At 33.4% G+C, this 20,050-nt stretch overlaps 2 protein-coding genes and 1 pseudogene across 8 annotated transcripts; 1 reads left to right on the forward strand and 2 right to left on the reverse strand.

Moving 5' to 3' along the window:
* The first annotated feature begins 4,183 nt into the window (after positions 1-4,183).
* LOC111781663 (uncharacterized) lies at positions 4,184-6,379 on the forward strand (annotated as a pseudogene). Its single transcript, XR_015414491.1, has 4 exons — positions 4,184-4,579; positions 4,764-4,924; positions 5,068-5,161; positions 5,662-6,379. The product of XR_015414491.1 is annotated as an uncharacterized LOC111781663 (transcript).
* A 3,895-nt stretch (positions 6,380-10,274) lies between these two features.
* LOC111780927 (putative serine/threonine-protein kinase At1g54610) lies at positions 10,275-15,163 on the reverse strand. Its single transcript, XM_023661287.2, has 7 exons — positions 14,471-15,163; positions 13,920-14,204; positions 13,314-13,631; positions 12,680-12,901; positions 12,034-12,128; positions 11,506-11,611; positions 10,275-10,877 (listed from the first exon to the last, which is right to left on the reverse strand). Exons 1-7 carry the CDS (start codon positions 14,837-14,839, stop codon positions 10,521-10,523), a joined length of 1,752 nt encoding a protein of 583 aa, XP_023517055.2. The 5' UTR covers positions 14,840-15,163; the 3' UTR covers positions 10,275-10,520.
* Positions 15,164-15,840: 677 nt separating this feature from the next.
* Positions 15,841-19,986, reverse strand: LOC111780961 (TSL-kinase interacting-like protein). 6 transcript variants are annotated; one of them, XM_023661336.2, is made up of 8 exons: positions 19,799-19,986; positions 18,856-19,047; positions 18,438-18,604; positions 18,092-18,330; positions 17,798-18,005; positions 17,059-17,478; positions 16,285-16,404; positions 15,841-16,193 (listed from the first exon to the last, which is right to left on the reverse strand). In XM_023661336.2, exons 2-8 carry the CDS (start codon positions 18,995-18,997, stop codon positions 16,098-16,100), a joined length of 1,392 nt encoding a protein of 463 aa, XP_023517104.2. In that variant the 5' UTR covers positions 18,998-19,047; positions 19,799-19,986; the 3' UTR covers positions 15,841-16,097. The 6 variants fall into 6 exon arrangements, with proteins under 6 accessions (XP_023517104.2, XP_023517103.2, XP_023517099.2 ...); XM_023661335.2 differs by having other exon boundaries at positions 18,856-19,106; XM_023661331.2 differs by lacking the exon at positions 19,799-19,986 and adding an exon at positions 19,361-19,726 and having other exon boundaries at positions 18,856-19,106.
* Between the last annotated feature and the right edge of the window lie 64 nt (positions 19,987-20,050).

Consider the following 20,050-nt stretch of genomic DNA (forward strand, 5'->3'; position numbering starts at 1 on the left):
ATTTATTAATGTGTAAACATATTAATTAAATTTCAAATAATAAAAAAAAAGTAAATAAACAAAATTAATTAAAGACTAAAATTTTATGAAATTTCTTAAAAAGATTCTATATCACGAGAGTGAAGCTATTTATTTTTCTTGCGTCCATCTCGAGAGTGAAGTTACACTAAAAAAATATTTAAATTTGATATCATCTTCTTTGTTCTCACGCTCTCGTGTTTTAGATTTTAAAATGTTATACTTTTAGTCTCAAATATTTCTTTTTGCGTACTTTTAATCTCTTATGTCATCGGATTATTGGGAACATTGGTTAATTTAGTAGAAAATCATGAGTTTATAAATGAGGAATACTATCTTTTGGAGAAGTTCAAAGCAAAGTCAAGAGAGCTTATACTCAAAGTGGACAATAATAGAGAGTTGTGATTCCCGAGAGTCACAACATAATTTGTAATTTTAATAAAATGTTTATTTAACATTAATTTATATTACTTATATGCTTATATATCAAAACTATTTATTTTTATAATACTTTAATAATCATAATATGGTTGTAAATTGAATATTTACCATTGTTTAAAAATTATAAATAATTCTAAAAAAAAAAAAAAAAACTAAAAACTAAGTAAATAATAAAATTGATGTATACACTAAAACACTCCTTTTATTTACGCTAATTAAAATACAACAATATTCATTTTAAGATCAATACATTAACATTCCAATACACACTAAAATATTTCAACACACTAAAACATTCATTTTAAGATCAATACATAAACATTCCAATCTAAATCGAAGTATATGTATCTATATATATATATATATATCAGCCAAAAACATTTTAATTATGGACGGGACGATTTTTTTTTGGTGGGGTGTAGTCAAGATGATATACTGAATCATCGTTCATAGGGTTTAAATCTTCTTCTTTCGTCTCTATTTCACATTTATAACAAGATTTATGAATATTTCGAGCTGCAAAAAAGATCAAAAACAAAAATCAATGAAATTTTATTATGAAATAGATTAACTAAAAAAAAATTATAGAACGAACAAAATAATAATAATAATAATAATAAGATTTGTATGTAATTAATTACCTTGGGTTGCAAGGGGAATGAAGCAGAAAAGATACAAGAAAAGAAGAAGAATGTTTTTATGTGCCATTGCAATCTCTCCCCCTTTTCTCCTCAAACTTCACCATTTTATAGATACCACGACTTGCCTCTATATTACTATTAATTATTATTATTATTATTATTATTATTATTATTATTATTATTATACATAATTTAATAAATAAGTTTACGTGTTTAAATCTTCTAAAAAAATAAATAATTCTAGTTTAGTATTTTGATCTATGTAATTTTAATTTTAATTTGTTTAGTTTCAATTTTAGTTTTTTTTTTAATTAACTATTTGTTTTTTATATCAAAATTTTAGTATAATACGGCATTCAATATTAATAATAAAAATTATTTAAATGAAAAAAAACTATGTTAAAATGAATATTTTTGAAAGTATTATAAAAGTTAAATATATAATTTTATCTTATTTTATTTTTATTTCATTAGAGATTCAAACTTAAATAATAACTGTGCAAATTTGTGTAATTATTTCTTATTAACTACGGCCTTAATTTTCATCTATTTAAATGAAAAAATAAATAAAACACTCTTATTAAAGAAAAAAATATATTTATAATTTTTTTTTTTATCAAATTATAAAAATTATTTATGAAATTTTATCGGAAAGTATTTTAATGATAAACATACATTATCGAAACTGTGAATTAAGCTAAGTTCCATCAATTTTTCCATAACACAACTTGACCGTGTTATGATTACTACTTTTATATATACCAAAAGTGGAATGTTGGTTACTTGTCATTCAATTTGCACACTTCTTATAAAGTGTTCGGTTTAAATATATTTTTAATTTTATTGTATATATTAAATACATTTTTTAGTCTGGTTAAGACAATATAACTTCTACGAGCTACAAACTTAACCTTCCTCTATATTATATTTGTTGAACTTCCGAAAGTAATAATAATTAAAAAAAAGCGAGAGTTCGAGACAGACTATAACCAGTGGAAAGTAGTTCCACTCAAAGCACTCATTCTATTTTATATCGAGAATGGTTTGAAAACACGAGTGATACGAAATACACGTAAACATCAAAGACTAAATGTCGATGTTTCAAAAGACAAAATTACCAAATGGGAATGAAATTGAAGCATTAATTAGGTTTATCAAACATGAATTGATGTTGAAAGACAAGAAAAAAAGAGAGCTACAAATCATAACTTCTCCCATTTACAAAGGTGGTGAGAGTGAGGGCCACAAATGGCTTCACTAATATCATCTCCTATTCTTCTTTGCATGGTAAGACGGACTAACCCTAATGGAGTGGTCAAACACATGTACCATACCACTAAACACGATATCGAAACCCAAATCAAAGAGATTTGATAGATCGCTTTCGACAAAAGTTCGACAAGATAACGTGATCCAGTAACTTGTTTTACGGGTTATGAATATACAGTTACATATATGACTAGAATTTGTATTATACTTGAATAAGATAGTACTCTTAATGGTTGAAAAGAATAGAATATCGATGTGAGATTCCACTTCAGTGGGAGATGAGAACGAAATATGTTGAACACAACTCTCCGTGGGAAACACTCGCACTCTTTATTAACACCAATCGAAAAGAGAATACAAGACACTCTGTAGAATACTACTACTCTTTATTATTTTTGGATTTCTTGGATGATAGGTAGGGTCGAGGTGTTTTTCCTAAATCTCTACTAAAATAAATATATGATGGGCTCGTACAATTATTGGGCTGAACTCTATTGGGCTAGTACAATTATTGGGCTTGACTCTATTGGGCTAGTGATGATATTTCAACAAAATATTCTTTATAAACGTGTGAAAATCTCTTTCTAGCATACGCTGTTTTAGATTCTTGAGAGAAAGTTTAGAAGGAAAAGTCCAAAAAAGAACAATATCTACTAACGGTGAGTTTGGATTGTTATAATCGACCACACAAAGTGAGATGAACTAGTTCAATTGCTCTCGAACTGTGAATTTTTATCTATGTAGGTTAATAAACGTTAGATTTGTGTGGTTAAACTAATTAAAAAAAGTAAATCACTTTCATTTCCAAGATCAAGTAGTTAGGTCAAATACAAGTTAAAATTAGGGTTTACATACTATGGTGGTTGGTCTATGCTTTATCAAAATAAATACATTTGTCTTGAATTTTTGACGTCACATCTGCTAAATTTAATTTAATTAATATCTTATATCAACATTTTTAAAATTAATTTTAAATTTTGACAATAAAGGAGAAAATGTTGACTCCATATTTTCTATGAAATAAAAAATAGCTTTGCCGACAAAAGCCATTATGGAGTTTTGAATTTGTAATTTATTTCAATATTTCTCTAACTTTTTATTAATCTTAAAAATATATTTTTAAACTTTTAAAAAGTTTTGAATAATAAATTAAATTTTCTAGAAATAAAAATTAAAAAATATTTTTACTACCAATATACCAATATATTAACAGAACTATTAAAACTATCTTTTTAAAAATGGTATTAACACATTTAACTTTTAAAAAAATTTGTGAAAATTTTCATTTAAAAATTAAAAGACATCGATAAAATCATTTACGTAACAAAAATTATTGTCTTCGAAAATAATGTTAGAAAATATTAAAATTTTTATCTATCAATTACTAACTCAATATACATCCTTTATTTAATATAATAATAATAATAATAATAATAATTTAAATCTCAAAATTCATAGATTAAGTTCGAGAACCTAATGAAATTGAAATTTTGAATTTTTGTGATTCACACGTTAAAATAAAATAAAGTATAGTAATTCTTATTAATGGTATGTTACATATCTCAACTAATATTAATACAAACTCGTGATATAAGAAAAATATCCGTGCATTTTTTTTAAAGATATTATATTTTTAATAATTGATTATAATATATATATATTGTTAACCAGATTGGTGAGTAACTAACCATAGATTGTTGTTAACTAGATTGATGAGTAAAGTTAACTTTACCCATGAAATTTACGTGAGGTAGATTCATGTAACACCAAATTCGGTCAAAACGCACCGTTTCGTCAGTTTTCTCATCCCGCGCTCGTTTGGAATACAAACAAGCCTCCTCCGAAAACGGAACTCAACTCGTAAATATTAGCGCGTTGCCGTTGCCGTTGCCGTTGCCGTTGCCGGTTCGCCTCTTCGATTCTTCCGATAAGGTTGCTCCGCCGCATTCCGATGTCCCAGCCGATTGTCCTCTCCGGAGAGGAGGACGGGGACTCTACACCCTACCCGATCCACTCCAAGAAACGTCGAACTGGATCGGATGCATTTTTTAGTATATGCTCCACTGTTATTGTGCTTGATGATGATCCGAGTACTCATAAATCAGGTCGCAACTCTCCGCCTCCGAGTTATGACGTTGTAATTGTTAAATGTATGAAGGCGGCATTTGACTTTCTTGCTAAGGATTTGAATACGGACCAGAAGTTCGATGGTTCGTGAATTTTATTCTCTTAATTGGTTCATAATTGTAGTTTATTATTGTTTCGGTTCGCCTCTTGTGAAGGATCAGTTAAATAATTTTCCTGCGCAGTAGTTTTGATCAAATAAACTTTGTTGATGCTGGATAAGAATATTCTGAAATAGATTGGCACCGTTTGTTTGAATTGAACCCTCAGGAATCAGTAGATTGATATGCTTAGAGTTCGATAACGAGTCTGAAAGTGATTCTCAGAAGAATAAGTATGGGCATGTGATTGGATTGATTCTGACCGTCATGATGTGAAGAACTCAGTGCCAACTTCTAAATTAGACAGGGCAGGATCGGGTTCTTCTCTTGGTAGGTTCATGTTATCTTTGGTTTCCTTTCCTATTTTTGTCAGTTCCTGCATTTCTTACTGCGTGGAGAAAACAGAAGTGTGTTCATTTACGGAACCCCGCCATCCTTGAAAACTGTGGACATTAAGGGAAGTGTTTTGACAGGGAACGATGTTCTGCAGGAATTTTTGGGGACACAAAGTATTCAAGTTTTGGGGGAGATGATGGTATTGATATGTATCAGGTGGATCCTTTCAAAGTAAGATCATAATATCTGTTTTCTTTCTGAAGATTGAATATGGATAGGGAGTAGTAATGGCTTCTAGATTTAGTTATTAATGTAGCGTGGTGCATCATGAAGCATAGATACTAGATTGAGTACTAGTTGTATGATAAGGTTTTTGTTTGTCAATTTTCTCATCTCTCATCATTTGCGCAGGCGTTTGCATATTTGAAGTCATTTCTTAGCCCGCTTTCCATTGTTCCTAAGCTTGTTCTAAATCAGAAGATTTACTGCAATACTACTGTAATGAAAAGTTTGTGATGCACAGCTAATACAGTGCAGTATAAGATTACACGCCCTATGTAATTTCAGAATCTTGCCTTATTTCAATGAAAGTTCTGTTTCATTTAAAAGAAAATATATTTATTACATGCTCTTTGCAATTTCAGTATCTTTGTCCAGGTTTTTCTTCATTAATTGTTGCTTTGAAGTTGCGTGCTAGAGATTCTGTAATTTTTAACTTTTGAACTTTGTAGGGAACAGGAGAAGTACAAGAACTCAGCAAGCAATAACGGTTGAATACGTCCGCCTGTTGAGGAGGTTTGAATAACAACCATGAATGCTTAGGAGAATTAGGAAATGATTTTACCCTGCTTTCCTTATCCAAGTTTTATTCTAAAATGTTGCAGTATAAAATCTCTCATGTTTCTCACATGTTTCATCTAGAAATTGGTAAAATTGACCACTCACCTTGTCAAGGTACGTTCTAGGCAGTGTGTAGATGAAACTGAGGCAGCTGACATATTGTTGGTCTGACATGCAGTCTGGCATCCTTTCAATTCAGGTGCTGAATACTGTTCTCAAATTTCAGTCAAGCATAACTTCTTGAAGTGTCAAAAGTTATTTTTCTGGATAACTTGGCGTCAATTGCAAATGTATAACTTAAATTTGTGTCGTGAAGTTTGGTCAAGTAGAAAGGATATTTCATATACTGTTCGTCGATCCCATAGACTGAACATTGTATGAAAAGAAGCCGAGAGATTCCTGTTTCGTACATCTTTAGATGTTGCATTAGTTCCATAGTTCTTTTGACATGGTACGTTAGTAAATATGGACTTAGGCGCACCCATATCCACTCTTTCACATATTTAAATCCTTAGTCAGAATTATCTGTTTTCCTTTGCTTGTCTTGTAAAATTCAGGAAAAAGTTGACGCATCTATCCGTCAATGCAATTGGATCCGTTATACCCAAAGATTGTGTTCACAGGAATGTGATAGAGTGCGTGTGGTGAGCTTTAATCGTCAATTGCCAATTCATTTCAAATTTTATTGGCATTCAGTTTCATAACTACTCTGGCATTGACTTGATTTATATTAATGAATTTATGGCTGTAATTGAGTTACTCTCGAAGAACTCTTGTCTTTTCCCAAACTGGCGGGTTAAAAGCTAAACAGAGCACTTGTCATGTATTTGATCTCATAAGAACAATATTCTAAACCATAAGAAAATATGAAACTAATATCTATGGTATTTCCTTCTTTGCTTTTTTGTTCTTAATTACCCTTGTTGATAGATAACTCTAATAGACTTCTAGTAATAAAATCATGTTATACCACCACTAAAAGTTATTATATACCATGAACTTAGTTCAATAGTTAAGGCGTTTCTACTTTTCGTGTTGGGTGTGAGTTCTTGGTCCACTCTAGTAATAACAGGTGCATGAAAGGAATTTCTGCTGAAAGACTTGACGATAGAAGGTTTACTCGGCAATGATAGAAGATCAGGAGAGATTTGTTCAAAGAGAGTGTACAGGATACTTACGGCTCAAAGTGGAAGCATGAGAACTAATGACGTTGAGGAGGGTGATGACTTGTTCAGATCCTAATTGTCTTAATTAATTATCATATCTAATTAGCACACCATTATTTTAATGCAATAGCTTATTGCAGAGTTTTCAGCCTCGCAGACAGGTTGAAGGACTAGAGTGCCCTCATCTCCTTATCACAAATGCCACTTGGAGGCAGCGACTCGTGGAGCAAAGGGTAAATAAGTAAGTTTTCGTTGTTCAATAACCAAATCTGAATTCTCCCATCAACAAGGTAGAACTGTCCAAAATGAACTTCCTGGCTCGAGTCTAGTTAATTTCTCTTGCTTTATAGTGGAGTAACTTCAACTAGGTGGGAAACCAGCATTTCACCTTGAATTTGGATGTTCATTGACATAGTGTTGAACATATATATTGTGAGATCCACAATCCCACGTTGGTTGGGGAGGAGAACGAAACACCTTTTATAAGGGTGTGGAAACATTTCCCTAGAAAACGCGTTTTAAAGCCCTGAGGGGAAGCCTGAAAGGGAAAGCCCAAAGAGGATAATATCTGCTAGCGGTGAGCTTGAGCCATTACAAATATATCTCTTTGTCTCAAAGTGCATTACAATGTTAGGTTATAGAGACGAAATGTATTGACTTATCGTTACTTGTTCTTTTAACCATAGTTAGAAGTGAATTGATCATCTATAGAAAGATTTCTATGTAAAGTGAACATAGTATGATATGGTATCAGAATTCAAGAGGCTAATTGCTACTTTATATTGTGTGAGTTAGTTCAAGTTTGGCATTTTTTGGTGGGAGGTTTGGTTTGGTAGCAGTAATGGTATGGTTAGGTAGAAGTTTTGATATCCTAAAAGTAGGGAGAATATTGAATTATACTAAAAAAGAAGAGACTCAAGGATGATATCAGTAATGACAACACTTTGGTGGTACTATTTTTTCTCATACCCACCCTGCTTCCTAATATTCCAATTTTATGTGGTTTGAAATCCATCAGAAGCATTGCATTCAAACAAGTGGATTGCTCACTTTGTAGGGTTTGTGTAATTTCCAACAGAGCCAAAATTTTGATGATTGTGACCCAAATCCAATTAAACTATGGTTGGGCATGGCCATTCCTCTAATCCAATTCACACTCATCCTAATTCCGCCACACAAAACACCCACTGATGGGTGCTGCCACCAGCTCACACCACTTTTGTTTTTTGAATGCCTCTTTCACCCAAAGAAATCTTACCTGAATGTACAATTGATCTCTTTTAAAGTTCATGAATTATTTTTGGACAAAGGTAGAAATGGGATTGGAAGCTTTTAATACTAAAGAAGATCTAGATCAATTGATTTACCGGCTCAATCACTTGTTAATTTTGTTTTTATATTGTTTTAGATTAGGTAATTGTTGCTTCTTTCATAGAAGAGCTCATAAGAATATAGGAAATAAAACTTCACATTGGTAAATAGAAAGCAAAACCCAATTTTACATGTTCAACAGAATAGGTTAAAATATCATTTGGTCCTTTTATCTTAGATTTCATTCCATGTACATTCAATAAAGCTTAAAATTAAATTCTACCGCCAATTTGAAGTTAAATTTTATCAAAATTAGTCAAATAATAAACAACAATTTTAATGCAATAAGAGACAATATAAACATATTTCTAAAGTATGTAGAGAAAAGCTAGTAGACACAAAAAAAAAAAAAAAAACATATCGAAAATAAATTAATCAAATTTGAACATTTGAAAGTATAATAGCTAATATATAATGAAACTCAAAATACAAAGACTAAAATGGTATTTTTAGGAAGAAACATGATGTAAAATATATTTATCTATTAAATATAATAGTAAAAATTTGATAAAAATTAATCGTAGAAGTTTCACCTTCGAGGTAAAGCTGTAAAAAATTAATGGAAAGACTTTTCCATCTTTCCATCACCAGCTGTTTTATTTCTTTAAACATCCGTTCATAAATCCATTGAAGAGCACGATGCTTATATAATAAATAATTACTCCTTTGTCACAATTCGAGATGATGTGACAGAAAACAATGACTTCTTGCTATTAAAATAATAGCTGTTCTTGATCGGTCCTCATTTCAGTATCCAAATGGTAAAATGTAAGACTATCATATGAAAGAAAACGAATAATATCTACTGATAAAGAATACAAGGATAGTTCCTAAATTATCCTTTTAAATGATTTATACCCACATAAAGGTTGTTCTAGTAGCATATATAAGAGAGAAGGCATACTTATGAAACATATCCAAAGTTTGTAATGATGGAAAGAAGCAAATCATTTTGTGGGTCTTACTCAAAAGCCTATGGAGATGTGAGGTTTGGATTTGAGGACCAACCCAAATCATCCAGCTTCAATGGGACAATGAACAAAGAAGATGAGGGCAATCCAGAGCTCAAGAGAAAGCAAAGAGTAGCTACTTACAATATGTATTCCCTGGAAGGTAAGCTGAAGAAGTCCTTGAGAAAAAGCTTCAAGTGGATCAAGAACAGGTTTTCCTACAGCTTTTATGATGACTGAGTTGAAACTTTCCCTTTCTGTAAACTAATTTTGTTTGTGTATATTTGTTCATCTTCTCATACTCAACGAAGAGGTGCGTTTCAAATTGGTCAAGATGACTAGCTTATGCACACTTCTAAATAATATGTAATAACTTATTCTATGGCTATCTCCACGTTGATCTCCCAGCATAATTCATTATACAACTTAACAATCTAATAGGTTTCTCTCCTATGACGTCTGATCCTACTACATTTTATTGTCAAGAAAACTCATAGGGTATTAAATTCTAGGTAAATGGTCACCGTAAATGCAATAAACAGTTCGTAGTGAACTTCTAGCATGAATGGAGTAAAATAAATGTATTACATATATGACCTAGCATGGATGTAGCAAGCTTGGAATGAGCTCATGAGTTAAAAAAATAAATAAAATATCATCAAATTCTACATGATGACATGCTTTAGAGATCAGAAAAATAGAGAGGTTCCATAACATCTCCAGCAGCCATTTGGATATAATGGATTATCAACAAGAAGTTTACGGGCTTCTCCTACACTATCCAAGTATTGACATCCAATATAGACGCACGTCTTTTTACACCTTTATCCTTGGATTTAAAAAACTTCATCAAAAGCCAAAAAAAAATTGAAAAAAAATAAAGAACAATTGCATTTTCCCTCTTAAAAATAAATCCGAACTGAAGTTCTTCCGCCGTATTAATCAAACAGTGTCTTTTTGGGGTCAATGAAGGCACCGTATCAATCAAACAGTGTCTGAAGAGGAACAGAGCAGAACAATATACACCCCATGTCTTTTGGGGTAAAAAACTGATTATTATGATTTTGTATAATGAGTGTCAAATAAAATAGTCCGCAACAAGCATGGATTTCTTTATATCACAGTATTCATGAAAGGTAATTTGAGAACACCCTACCCCCAACTCTCTCTCACTCCCTAGGAAGGGAAATAAAGCATTTTATTAGGTAAATGAGGCATGAAATAACAAATTTGGCTTACTTAAAGACCCTTTTTAATAGACTACTATTCTCTACCTGTTTGATGGTGCATTGATTGCTTATCAAGATAAAGGCTGCGAAGGTCCAGTGTAGAAATAGACCTTTGATAGTAAGTCAGTGCACTACCCTCTTTGGGGTTGATGATGTCTGTGATGGAGGCCTGCAAGAGGGTAGAAGCCTGCAAGAGGTTCGGGTTTTTTATGTTCTTAATAGCATTAGGATGACCTTCGGTTCTGGGGGATCTTTTCCCATGTGATTGAAGAATTGGAGAAAGGGACATCTGCATGTTCTTTACATGCTTAAATGATTTAATACTTGAAGAAACACTGCTTGAGCTGCTCCCCGTTCCTCGGCCATAAGTGCTTGGCTGTGTACTACTCTCCTGAAATTTCACAAGTGTCGGTTTTTTCCTCTTTTAGTTCCAACTTAGGTATAAGTAGAAGTACAGGTTCAACAAAAGAAAATATCTTCAAATGATCCATTTTGTTTGGGGTGAGCTTAGCCAATATAGAGAAGATAGCTCCCTACCGGATGGTCAGGTGAGCAATGCATTAGAAATTTTTTAAAGGTCAAATAATCATTTAAGTGGGGTGTTTATTTGGAAAGAGAAGCTGAGTTGAAGCAAATTTAAACAAACAAACAAACAAAAAAGGAAATACCCCTTCATGATTATAGTTCACCATAAACTAACAAATATACCTTCACAAGTGTGCATGTAATGGCTAGGGAGTATCGATCTACAGGAATTTTTTTATGAAAACAAACGGTGGTCTATTGGCAAGTTTATATCTTATATCATCTATTTACTAGGTAAAATTGAATGTTTCACATCTACTTCCACTCTTCCAGATCTCATTAATGCATAGAAAATTTTATCCGGCAGTCCCCAAATTTAATCATAGTAGAATCTGACATAACGAAAAACGAATGGCTATTCAAGCAGAGATTTGAAGAAAAATCCACATAGCAATTGATCTTACTGGAAAGTAAAATAAAATGGAGAACACTACCTCCTTCAAAGATTCGGAATCCCTAGCTTTTGTTGCATTAGCTACTTGCTGAGATCCAAGATGTGTTTGAGAATGAGATAAGCGCATCTTTCTTGAGCTCCTTTGCCTAAAAGATGGGACGTAAAAGTTCTTGCACATTAGTAGAGAGTTTTGACTGCTCTGATTTATATGCTACCAATGTTTCAAGTGAGTACAGAAAGGTTAAATGCTATTCTGTATAATCCTAAAAGAAATTAGATGCAGAATTTCATATTTGCCATAATTCAAGAGAATAATATTTGCTTCTTAATACATCGAGCAGTTTCAGTTTCACCCTCGAAGTAAGTAGGGTCATGGGAAAAAAAAATGCAAATATGCTGCTAAAGGAACTTTTGGGCACTGTGACAGAAAATTTAAATGAACAGAGATTTAAAAATTGGTTGATATTTTAAAGCTGACCAAACAAAAATTGAAATGGATGATAAGAAAGAACAGGTTCGCTCATTCATATAATAAAGGGAGTATCAGATTCAGAACCGAGAAGCATACTTCTTCCTACTTCTGGTTTTAGCTGGCTCATCCTCCTTGTGGAAAATCACAGGTAGATCTGAGAGTTCACATGCCGGTGGATATGAGCTAAAGAACTGAAAGCAAAAGATAACTATGAGAATAACATATTAAAGCACTTTATCGTGTAGAACAGGAAAGAAATGGAAGGGTTGACAAACCTTCTGCCTAATGTCTTATTATGATTTTCAAGGTGATATAAAGCTGTACAATATTTGAGTTAAGGCAGCGTAGGGTATTAACATTTTTACTATACGCCTTTTATCAATCCAAGAGACGATATGTCAAACCAAGGTTGAAAGTTACTGAGATTTCATGGCTAATCGGCCCATGAAAAGAGTTTAGTTCAAGACAATAGTGACCTCACTTGATTGCTTTCTTGCTGTATGCTTACCATTTTTTTAATGATAAATGTCATTGGTAAACGTTTCCTTATTTTCTCCCCTCAACGTTACTAAGATATAAGATTTTAAAATATCGTCAGAAGTTAAGTCCACCTAGATATCAATGAAACATAAAAGGAACAAGTTTGAAGCAAAAATATATAGTTCTTAATTTGTTTCCATTAAATTAACTAAATAAATCTTTACCACAAAAAAATTACAAAAGATTTGAAATTTATACTTACCTCGCTTTGAAGAGCAGACGAAGCAGTGCCACGACGTGCTGGGTCTAATGAGAGAAGTGTAGTTATGAGACGAAAGGAAGGTGTAGAAAAACCTGAAAAAGCCTCTGGGAAACCAGGTTGATAATTTTGTGGTGGACAGAAGCTTGCAGGTAGCTTCATTTTGTCCCAATAATCCTTGGGGGGTGAACCACAAAGCTTCCAGATTTTATGAAGTTGTTCAACCTGAAAAGAGATGAAATTATATGAATTCGTTTCCTGTAAATATCATTGATGAAAATCCTCAGAGAAAGAAACCAATCTAAAATAGTCTAACAGGATGGAGCATTGTAGTATAGTATAGATCTATGAACCATTATGATTTCTTCATATTGCACTCTGATGATTCTGAAGATGGAATGGAAGCATTGCAACAGAAAGTGGAAAAACACACATAAAAGATAAACTGAGATGAGAAGTAATCCAAGAAGTCCAAAAGGGTATGGGGATTCAAGTTTGCGACTAAATCATTCTTGAGAAGGAACTAGTTGCTATAAATGAAACATAAGTGAGAATAACAAGAAAAAGTAAAACTCTCTTAAAAGTGTTCAGTACCTAAATATCTAAGTTCCACAGGTTGTGTTTAGAAAGTCTCTACCTCTGTTCTCCCTGGCAAAATTGGCTTTCCAAGAAACATCTCGGCTAGAAGGCAACCTGCACTCCACAGATCAATACCAACTCCATAATCTGTAGAGCCTAACAGCAACTCAGGAGCTCTATACCAGAGAGTAACAACTCGGTTTGTGAAAGGACGTCTTCTTTTCGGAATGAAAAAATTGGCTAGCCCAAAATCTGCAATTTTTAGCATCCCACTTTTATCAATCAACAAGTTGGAAGGCTTGATATCTCGGTGTAGAACTCCCCTTTCATGGCAATGCTGAAGACCAGATAGTAGTTGCTGCATATAGGCCTTGACCTGGAAAATGGCAAGCAATTTCAAGCACATTCATACATACCATACCAGAAAGAATAAGAACCTTGCCCAGAAAAAAAAAAATTCATGTTGTGCAAAACCAGCAAAGTTGCATTCATGTTAAATGCATAATTGTAGAATAATGCTTGATCTTCCTATAAACAGTAGAAAGTCACTTCTTGTCTTGTTCAATGCTAAAACATTTTCTACCCCAGGTCGATCGATTACCACGATAAATTAGTAGTTATTGACCCATTGTTCTAAAACTGCCAGAAACTGGCTAATCTATACCTGAGCTTCGCTGAGCTTCCTACTGAAACGAGAGATTATTCCAGTCAAGTCAGACATCATAAAATCAAATACTAGATAGAGGCTGTAAGGCATTCTTGATGTGACTATCCCTTCAAGCTTGATGACATTGGGATGGTCCAGCTTCTGCAACGCCATGATTTCTCTTGCCATAAATTTGATACTATCAGAATCCGACGTATCGAATCGAACTTTTTTCAAGGCAACAATCTTTCCAGTGTCCCTGTCTCGAGCTTTATACACATTGCTGTATGTCCCTCCACCTACCTATAAACCCAGACATCAAATTTAAACGAATTTAAATGATTGACGAATAAATAGTACACAATTTTTTTCCTGTTGCAGAGTTTCATTCTTCACACTTTCTCAATAGTCGTGAATTCCTTTCTAACCTTAAAACAAGGAATTCAATGTAACAATAAACAATCTCAAATGGCAATATGTCAAAAGATTAAGCACAGTTTGCAACATTTAATTATATTCATAACGATGAAGCATGAGCGAAAGAGAATCAAAATGAAAATAACACTAACCTTAGCCAATTTATCATATGAATCGGCTCCCTTCGGTACCAAACCAGCCAAAGCTTCTGTAGGTACATTTTCAACCAGCCACTTCGGCCAACCATCCACAAGCTCTTCTCCTCCAACATTTTCAGATACACTGATCCTCTTCGAAACATTCCCAACATCACCGATCTTCTCCTTCTTCGTTTCGAGATAAACGACTTTCCTAACTCCACCATCATTCACAACAGCCGAGCTTCTCGCAACCTTTCCGGACCGACTCGTATCGACGGTATTCCTCCGATTTCCTCCGGCGACGTAAGTGCGTTCCGGATTGAACTTCCGAACGCCACTATTTGGCGAGTACTCAAAGGATCTTGACTGAACGCACCCCATCCGTTGTCAATAGCAAAATCCACCACCGTCTGATGCGAATCAAAGTTTCGGTGAAAGCTAGGCAGCATAGTGATGAAATAATGGGGATATTGAAGAATGTATAATAGGGATATTCCAGTTCATGAATCTGGAAAACGAATTGTGATGATACCATCGTCCGGACGCCGGCAGGTTTTGGAATTTTGCTGAAAGAGAAGATGATCGTATGGTTTTTGTCTGGATTGAATTGGAGGTTTTCAGATGTCCGATCCGAAGCAGTGTTGGTGGAGAGAGAGAGAGAGAGAGAGAGAGAGAGAGAGAGCAGAATGAATCGTACAAATATGGCGGGTGAAACGTAAGCAACAGTTTGAAACATTCCATTGCTTGCAACTTCTTCAAATAATAATAATAATAAATAAATAAATAAATAATTTTTTCATTTAATTTTAAATTTGACTTTAATTTCCAAATGAAGAAAATAAAAGTAAAAAATCACTTTGGCCAAAAATAAATATCCATTATTATTATTTAATAATTTATATTTTGTAACTTATAAAAATCATATGCATAAGAACTGAATTGCTTCTCCATAAAAATTTAGAAATCAGAGTGATTTATAACAAAATTAAATAAATAAATATTAATAATTTCGTGATTGGAATCATAATTTTGAACCTCATATGTTATTGGTCTTAAAAATAAAAGTAAATACACATAACTATACTATGTGCATAGTTATATTAATACAAATATTTAAAGCTATTTTTTCATTAATTTAAAAAATTGCAATGATTATGACAATTTTTTTTTCTGGAATTAAAATATATTTTTTGAAAGTTTAAAAGTAAAAGAGAAATAAGTTGAAAATTTTAAAACTAAAATAGACACCAATTTGAATAAAATTTCCATAAATATGGAATATAATTTAACTTAATTTTAATTATTTACTAACCTAGAATATATCTAAAAAATTAAATCAATTAAACAATTCTAACTAAATTAGATCAGTTAGTCAATCTACATAGTTCAACTTATTAAAATATATATTTAAACAAACAGTATAACATCTATATGCATGCAACTTAACGTCATGTCCAGATGGATGCAACAGCTTCTATAATCATAATACATGGATTATAAGACTAATAGCTGAAGAAATCTATACAGTTGCAAGTAACATGCCAAAATATTTGCAAATGAGCATAATGCAATTTTTGGCCAAGTTCTTTACTATGAAATGTCTTTGAAGTATGGATTTGCTTCTATGTTCTTATTATTGCTATCTCACAAAGCCACTCATGCTAAGACCATCACCGCTGGAGGAGGCCTTCCGGGAAACAGGCAAGCCAAGATCAAACGGTCCTAGTGAATTGCTCTGTATAGAACATCAAAAGGAATCATTGAAAGCTGTATGCAAGAAAAGGAAAAGAGGGGGGAAAAAGTGTGCAAATCGCAATGAGGCGTACCCAATTGATTCCTGACAGCCCAAGGCTGCTTTCATCATGATAAATCCGCGAGCAGGACATCATATCAGTCTTGGATTCTTTACCAGCAGGATCTTGTGAATACTCAGATCGACTATAGGCCTGTAATCAGATGGCGATGATAAACGACAGTAGGTTAAAAAAAGGTGTCTAGATTACTGTTTAGAACACATATAAAGAATTAAAAATATTGTAATCTAAATTTACAGGAAATTTGACATGATATTGGAGATAAGGATCTTAAATTTGTACCCACACATGAGTGTTTAGAATGCATATAAGATATTAAATATATCATGCCTAATATCAAGTATGAACTGAATTAAAATTTTGAGATTAGTGACCAGCAATTTCACACAACACCTTCGCAAGAAAAAGAAAACAAAACGATTACACACCACCATAGAGTTTGCTTCAGTTCATGTAATTCTTGGCTCTGAATCAAATGAGGCATTTGTACATTAAGTCACTAATCTCTTTTCCCTTGAATTAATTCTAGATTTCATCAATCAAATTTTCCATCCCATGTTCATAAATGATAGTATTATGGATATTTTGAATCATATTTAAGTTTAGATCTTTTTACCAGTCCCAAAAAATTGTAATCCATAGTTTGTAGTAAGCAAACATAAACAGGATCAGGTAAATTGGAACTATCTGACTACTCAAACAGGGAGCTATGGATTCCATATGATGCCATGAACCATCGCATCTCTAAAACATACAAAGTTGTGCAAGAAAAAGAGAGAGACAAACCTGAGGTGTTTTGGGAAATTTGAATAACTTGGAATCGGCATCTCGGAAGGTGCCCCCAGCATTAGAATCTATAGAGAGAGTAGCTTTGCTCGACGAAGAGAGCCTTTTCATAGCAAAAGCATCACAAGTCTGCTCAGCATCCAAAATAGACGAATGTTGATTACTACGGGGCTGCTTTGAAACTTCAGAAAATCTCATCTGGGCCGCAGCAATGCATGCATCAAGGGAATCAGTTATTACTTCAGCTGGCTGTACGCCCGTATTGCCCCCTGTTATCTTTGAATCCCAGAAACTGCATTTGCCCAATAAGGAAGCTTCAGAAAGGAGGCCTCCCATGCTTATGTTTGAGATACTATCTAACTGCAATATTCCACATTTTGCTGACAGCTGATAACCAGAGTCTAACGGTGGCCCATTATCCTATTCAAACAGTTTTATCAAATTTCAGAAGATCATAACAAAAAACAGTAAGCTACAGTGGACCATTAAATAATATTAATTATTAGTTGCTAACGTCAGTTGTTGTGTATCTATCTTGTGTACCTTCTTGTTTTCACATCATTGATGCATCATACTTCGTTCAATAAGCAAACGGTAATGATTCGTTGCATAGACCTCATAGCAATGTGAACTAGGAACAAGGATCATATAAATTTTATACTAATATGTTCTCTCTTGTAATAGTGCTCATTCAAAATTTTAATAAAATTTTTGGAATTTGAATATATTAATATAATACCATTGGATTAGTTGGACAATCCACAATCCTCTCTGGTGCAGCAGTGTTATTCGCATCATTCACATTACTTGATTTGATCCCGTCCATCAATTCCTCAGATTGGTTGCCTTTCCCATGCACGATTTGCACGGTTTTCCTGCAACCTTTCTCCAAGCCATTCGAGGATGAATGAAGTTTGAAAGGGATGGATGTGCAGACCCACCCATACCTTAAAAAGAAGAATAATTTCAATTAACGCATTGAACTTAAATGACTGAATATATCATTAGCAAGGCAAATGATAAAACTGTGCACCTTAAGCGAAAAATTGAGGAACCTCCCACAGCTGCATAGACATCTCCAGCAGTTATATCACAGTCTTTCAGAGTCCATTTTAGACCACTGGGAAGACTAGATGACTTGCCGTATGGAAAAAGTGTGAGCTCCCCTCGTGCTACATTAGAACATCCCCACTTGCTAATAAGATGTTTTAATACCGAAGAAATTTTCTTTCGTGCCCTTAAAGTCAGTTCCAAATATGGATGATATCTATCCTACAAGAATTGAAGGCATGGTTTTATCACATCTCAAATATGAACTGAAATATAGATAACATATTTGTCTGTGCTTAATCCTCAATGTTTTGTGCTAATGACTGTACCTTTTCCAATGCCATGCGGGTCTTTACATTTATTGGAAAAAGTTGAAGCTTGATCTTTGTGCGAGGATGGGGCTTCTGTGCGGGATAAAGATCAAGAAGAGCTGAACTCTTTGTCATTTCTGTTGCATTGGTTCGATCAACCAAACTCTGTATATTCTTCAAGTCATCTGCACTAGATCAAAAAGGTTGAAGATTGTAGTTTGTAAACATCATTCTCGTAAAATAAATACAGAAAATAACAGCAAACAAAGAAATCAGTTCTTTTTTCGCACTTGAACAGGACACGTATTAATTCGTGTGAAGACCCTAGAACATCAGTTTAAAACATAATAATTTTCCCAAAAAAGAGGCATGAAATTTGGGGAAATTAGTTTGAATAGAACACAAAACATAAAACAAAATAAATTTGTTGTCAAACCTTCAATGTGTGCAGTGTCGAGAGCTTTTTTCTCCTGAGAAGTTATCTTTCTAGACTTCTGAACTTCAGTGGTGTCAACAGAACCCCCACGCCTTTTCTCCAACTTTTTTGCCCTTCTACCTGGCTGTCTGGCCGCTTTCATAATTTTTCAACTTTCCAGCACTCAATAAGGTGTGAGGAGAATCACTTGATCTATTTATCCAAAAATTAGAATTAAGATGGCAGAACCTGAAGCAGCTAACAGCGAGCACCTTCACCATAATATAAAGAGTGTTTTCCATGCTATCGTTAGAGATGCTACAGAGGAAATTACCAAATTGTTCTAGCATGGCTGCAGTTCTAGTTTTTTTTTTTTTTTTTGCAAGGCCCGAAATAACACCACCCAAAAACCTAATTACTAAAGTAGTTTACAAATCCTCATCATGGTCTTAATCAGACAAAATTAAGTAGTTCCATCACTACCATAATATAGACAATAGAGATCCATACTTACTCGGCAACGCACCTACTACAAGGATCAAGAATTTCCAAGCGTCCTTAAGGAGAACTCTATACATAAAATTGAATGTGTATCACGCACTCAAAATCCGTAATTAGTACTTCACTGTTTGAAATTTAATATCGACCCAAGCCAGACTTGTATGTCATGACCAATATACTAAGATATACTGTTAATAAGGCACACTTCGCGTTATTGCATCGCAGGACATAAAATTGCAGCTCACACCATTCAAACTCAAACTACTAACATTTCTCATAACGCGAACCAAGTATTGAAATCAATAGAGACAAATCACCATTAAAAGCTACTAAACATGAACGAAATTGACAAAGATAAACGTAATGAACAGAAAAAAAAAAAAAAAAAAAAAAAAAAGGCATACGATTTGAATTGCTCTAGTTTTAGAGAGACAAAACGGAAATAGAAGAAAGTGAATCGAACCGAATGATATAGCAAACAAGATGGATCGAATTTCCGAACAAGAAATTGACGGATGACCAGAACGTTCAGAATCTTTCGCAGCAGAGAGGCTCAGTTTGAGAAAGATTTGAATAAAGACGGGAAAATGATAACGCGGGAAATGGAAAATTTTCAGATCAGTCGGTCGCGGCTCCGCTGAAGATTTTCGCTCTCTCCCGCTTTATAACTTCGCTGTTCAACCAATACGAAATGACAATTTTGCCCTCGTGCCAA

Source organism: Cucurbita pepo, chromosome 19 (assembly GCF_057944985.1).
Source record: "Cucurbita pepo subsp. pepo isolate OVF chromosome 19, ASM5794498v1, whole genome shotgun sequence".
NCBI lineage: Eukaryota > Viridiplantae > Streptophyta > Magnoliopsida > Cucurbitales > Cucurbitaceae > Cucurbita > Cucurbita pepo.

What these genes read in the sequence shown, in the direction of transcription:
- LOC111780927 (XM_023661287.2), bottom strand. Translation starts at nt 14,839, where the DNA reads ATGGGGTGCGTTCAGTCAAGATCCTTTGAGTACTCGCCAAATAGTGGC. An exon ending in TTTTGCCAGGGAGAACAGAG is followed by an intron (nt 12,902 to 13,313) that starts GTAGAGACTTTC and finishes ATCTCTTTTCAG; the next exon opens with GTTGAACAACTTCATAAAAT. An exon ending in CGTCTGCTCTTCAAAGCGAG is followed by an intron (nt 12,129 to 12,679) that starts GTAAGTATAAAT and finishes TTTTGCTTTCAG; the next exon opens with TTCTTTAGCTCATATCCACC.
- LOC111780961 (XM_023661336.2), bottom strand. Translation starts at nt 18,997, where the DNA reads ATGAAAGCGGCCAGACAGCCAGGTAGAAGGGCAAAAAAGTTGGAGAAA. An exon ending in CGACACTGCACACATTGAAG is followed by an intron (nt 18,605 to 18,855) that starts GTTTGACAACAA and finishes GATCTAGTGCAG; the next exon opens with ATGACTTGAAGAATATACAG. An exon ending in GGCTGTCAGGAATCAATTGG is followed by an intron (nt 16,194 to 16,284) that starts GTACGCCTCATT and finishes TGTTCTATACAG; the next exon opens with AGCAATTCACTAGGACCGTT.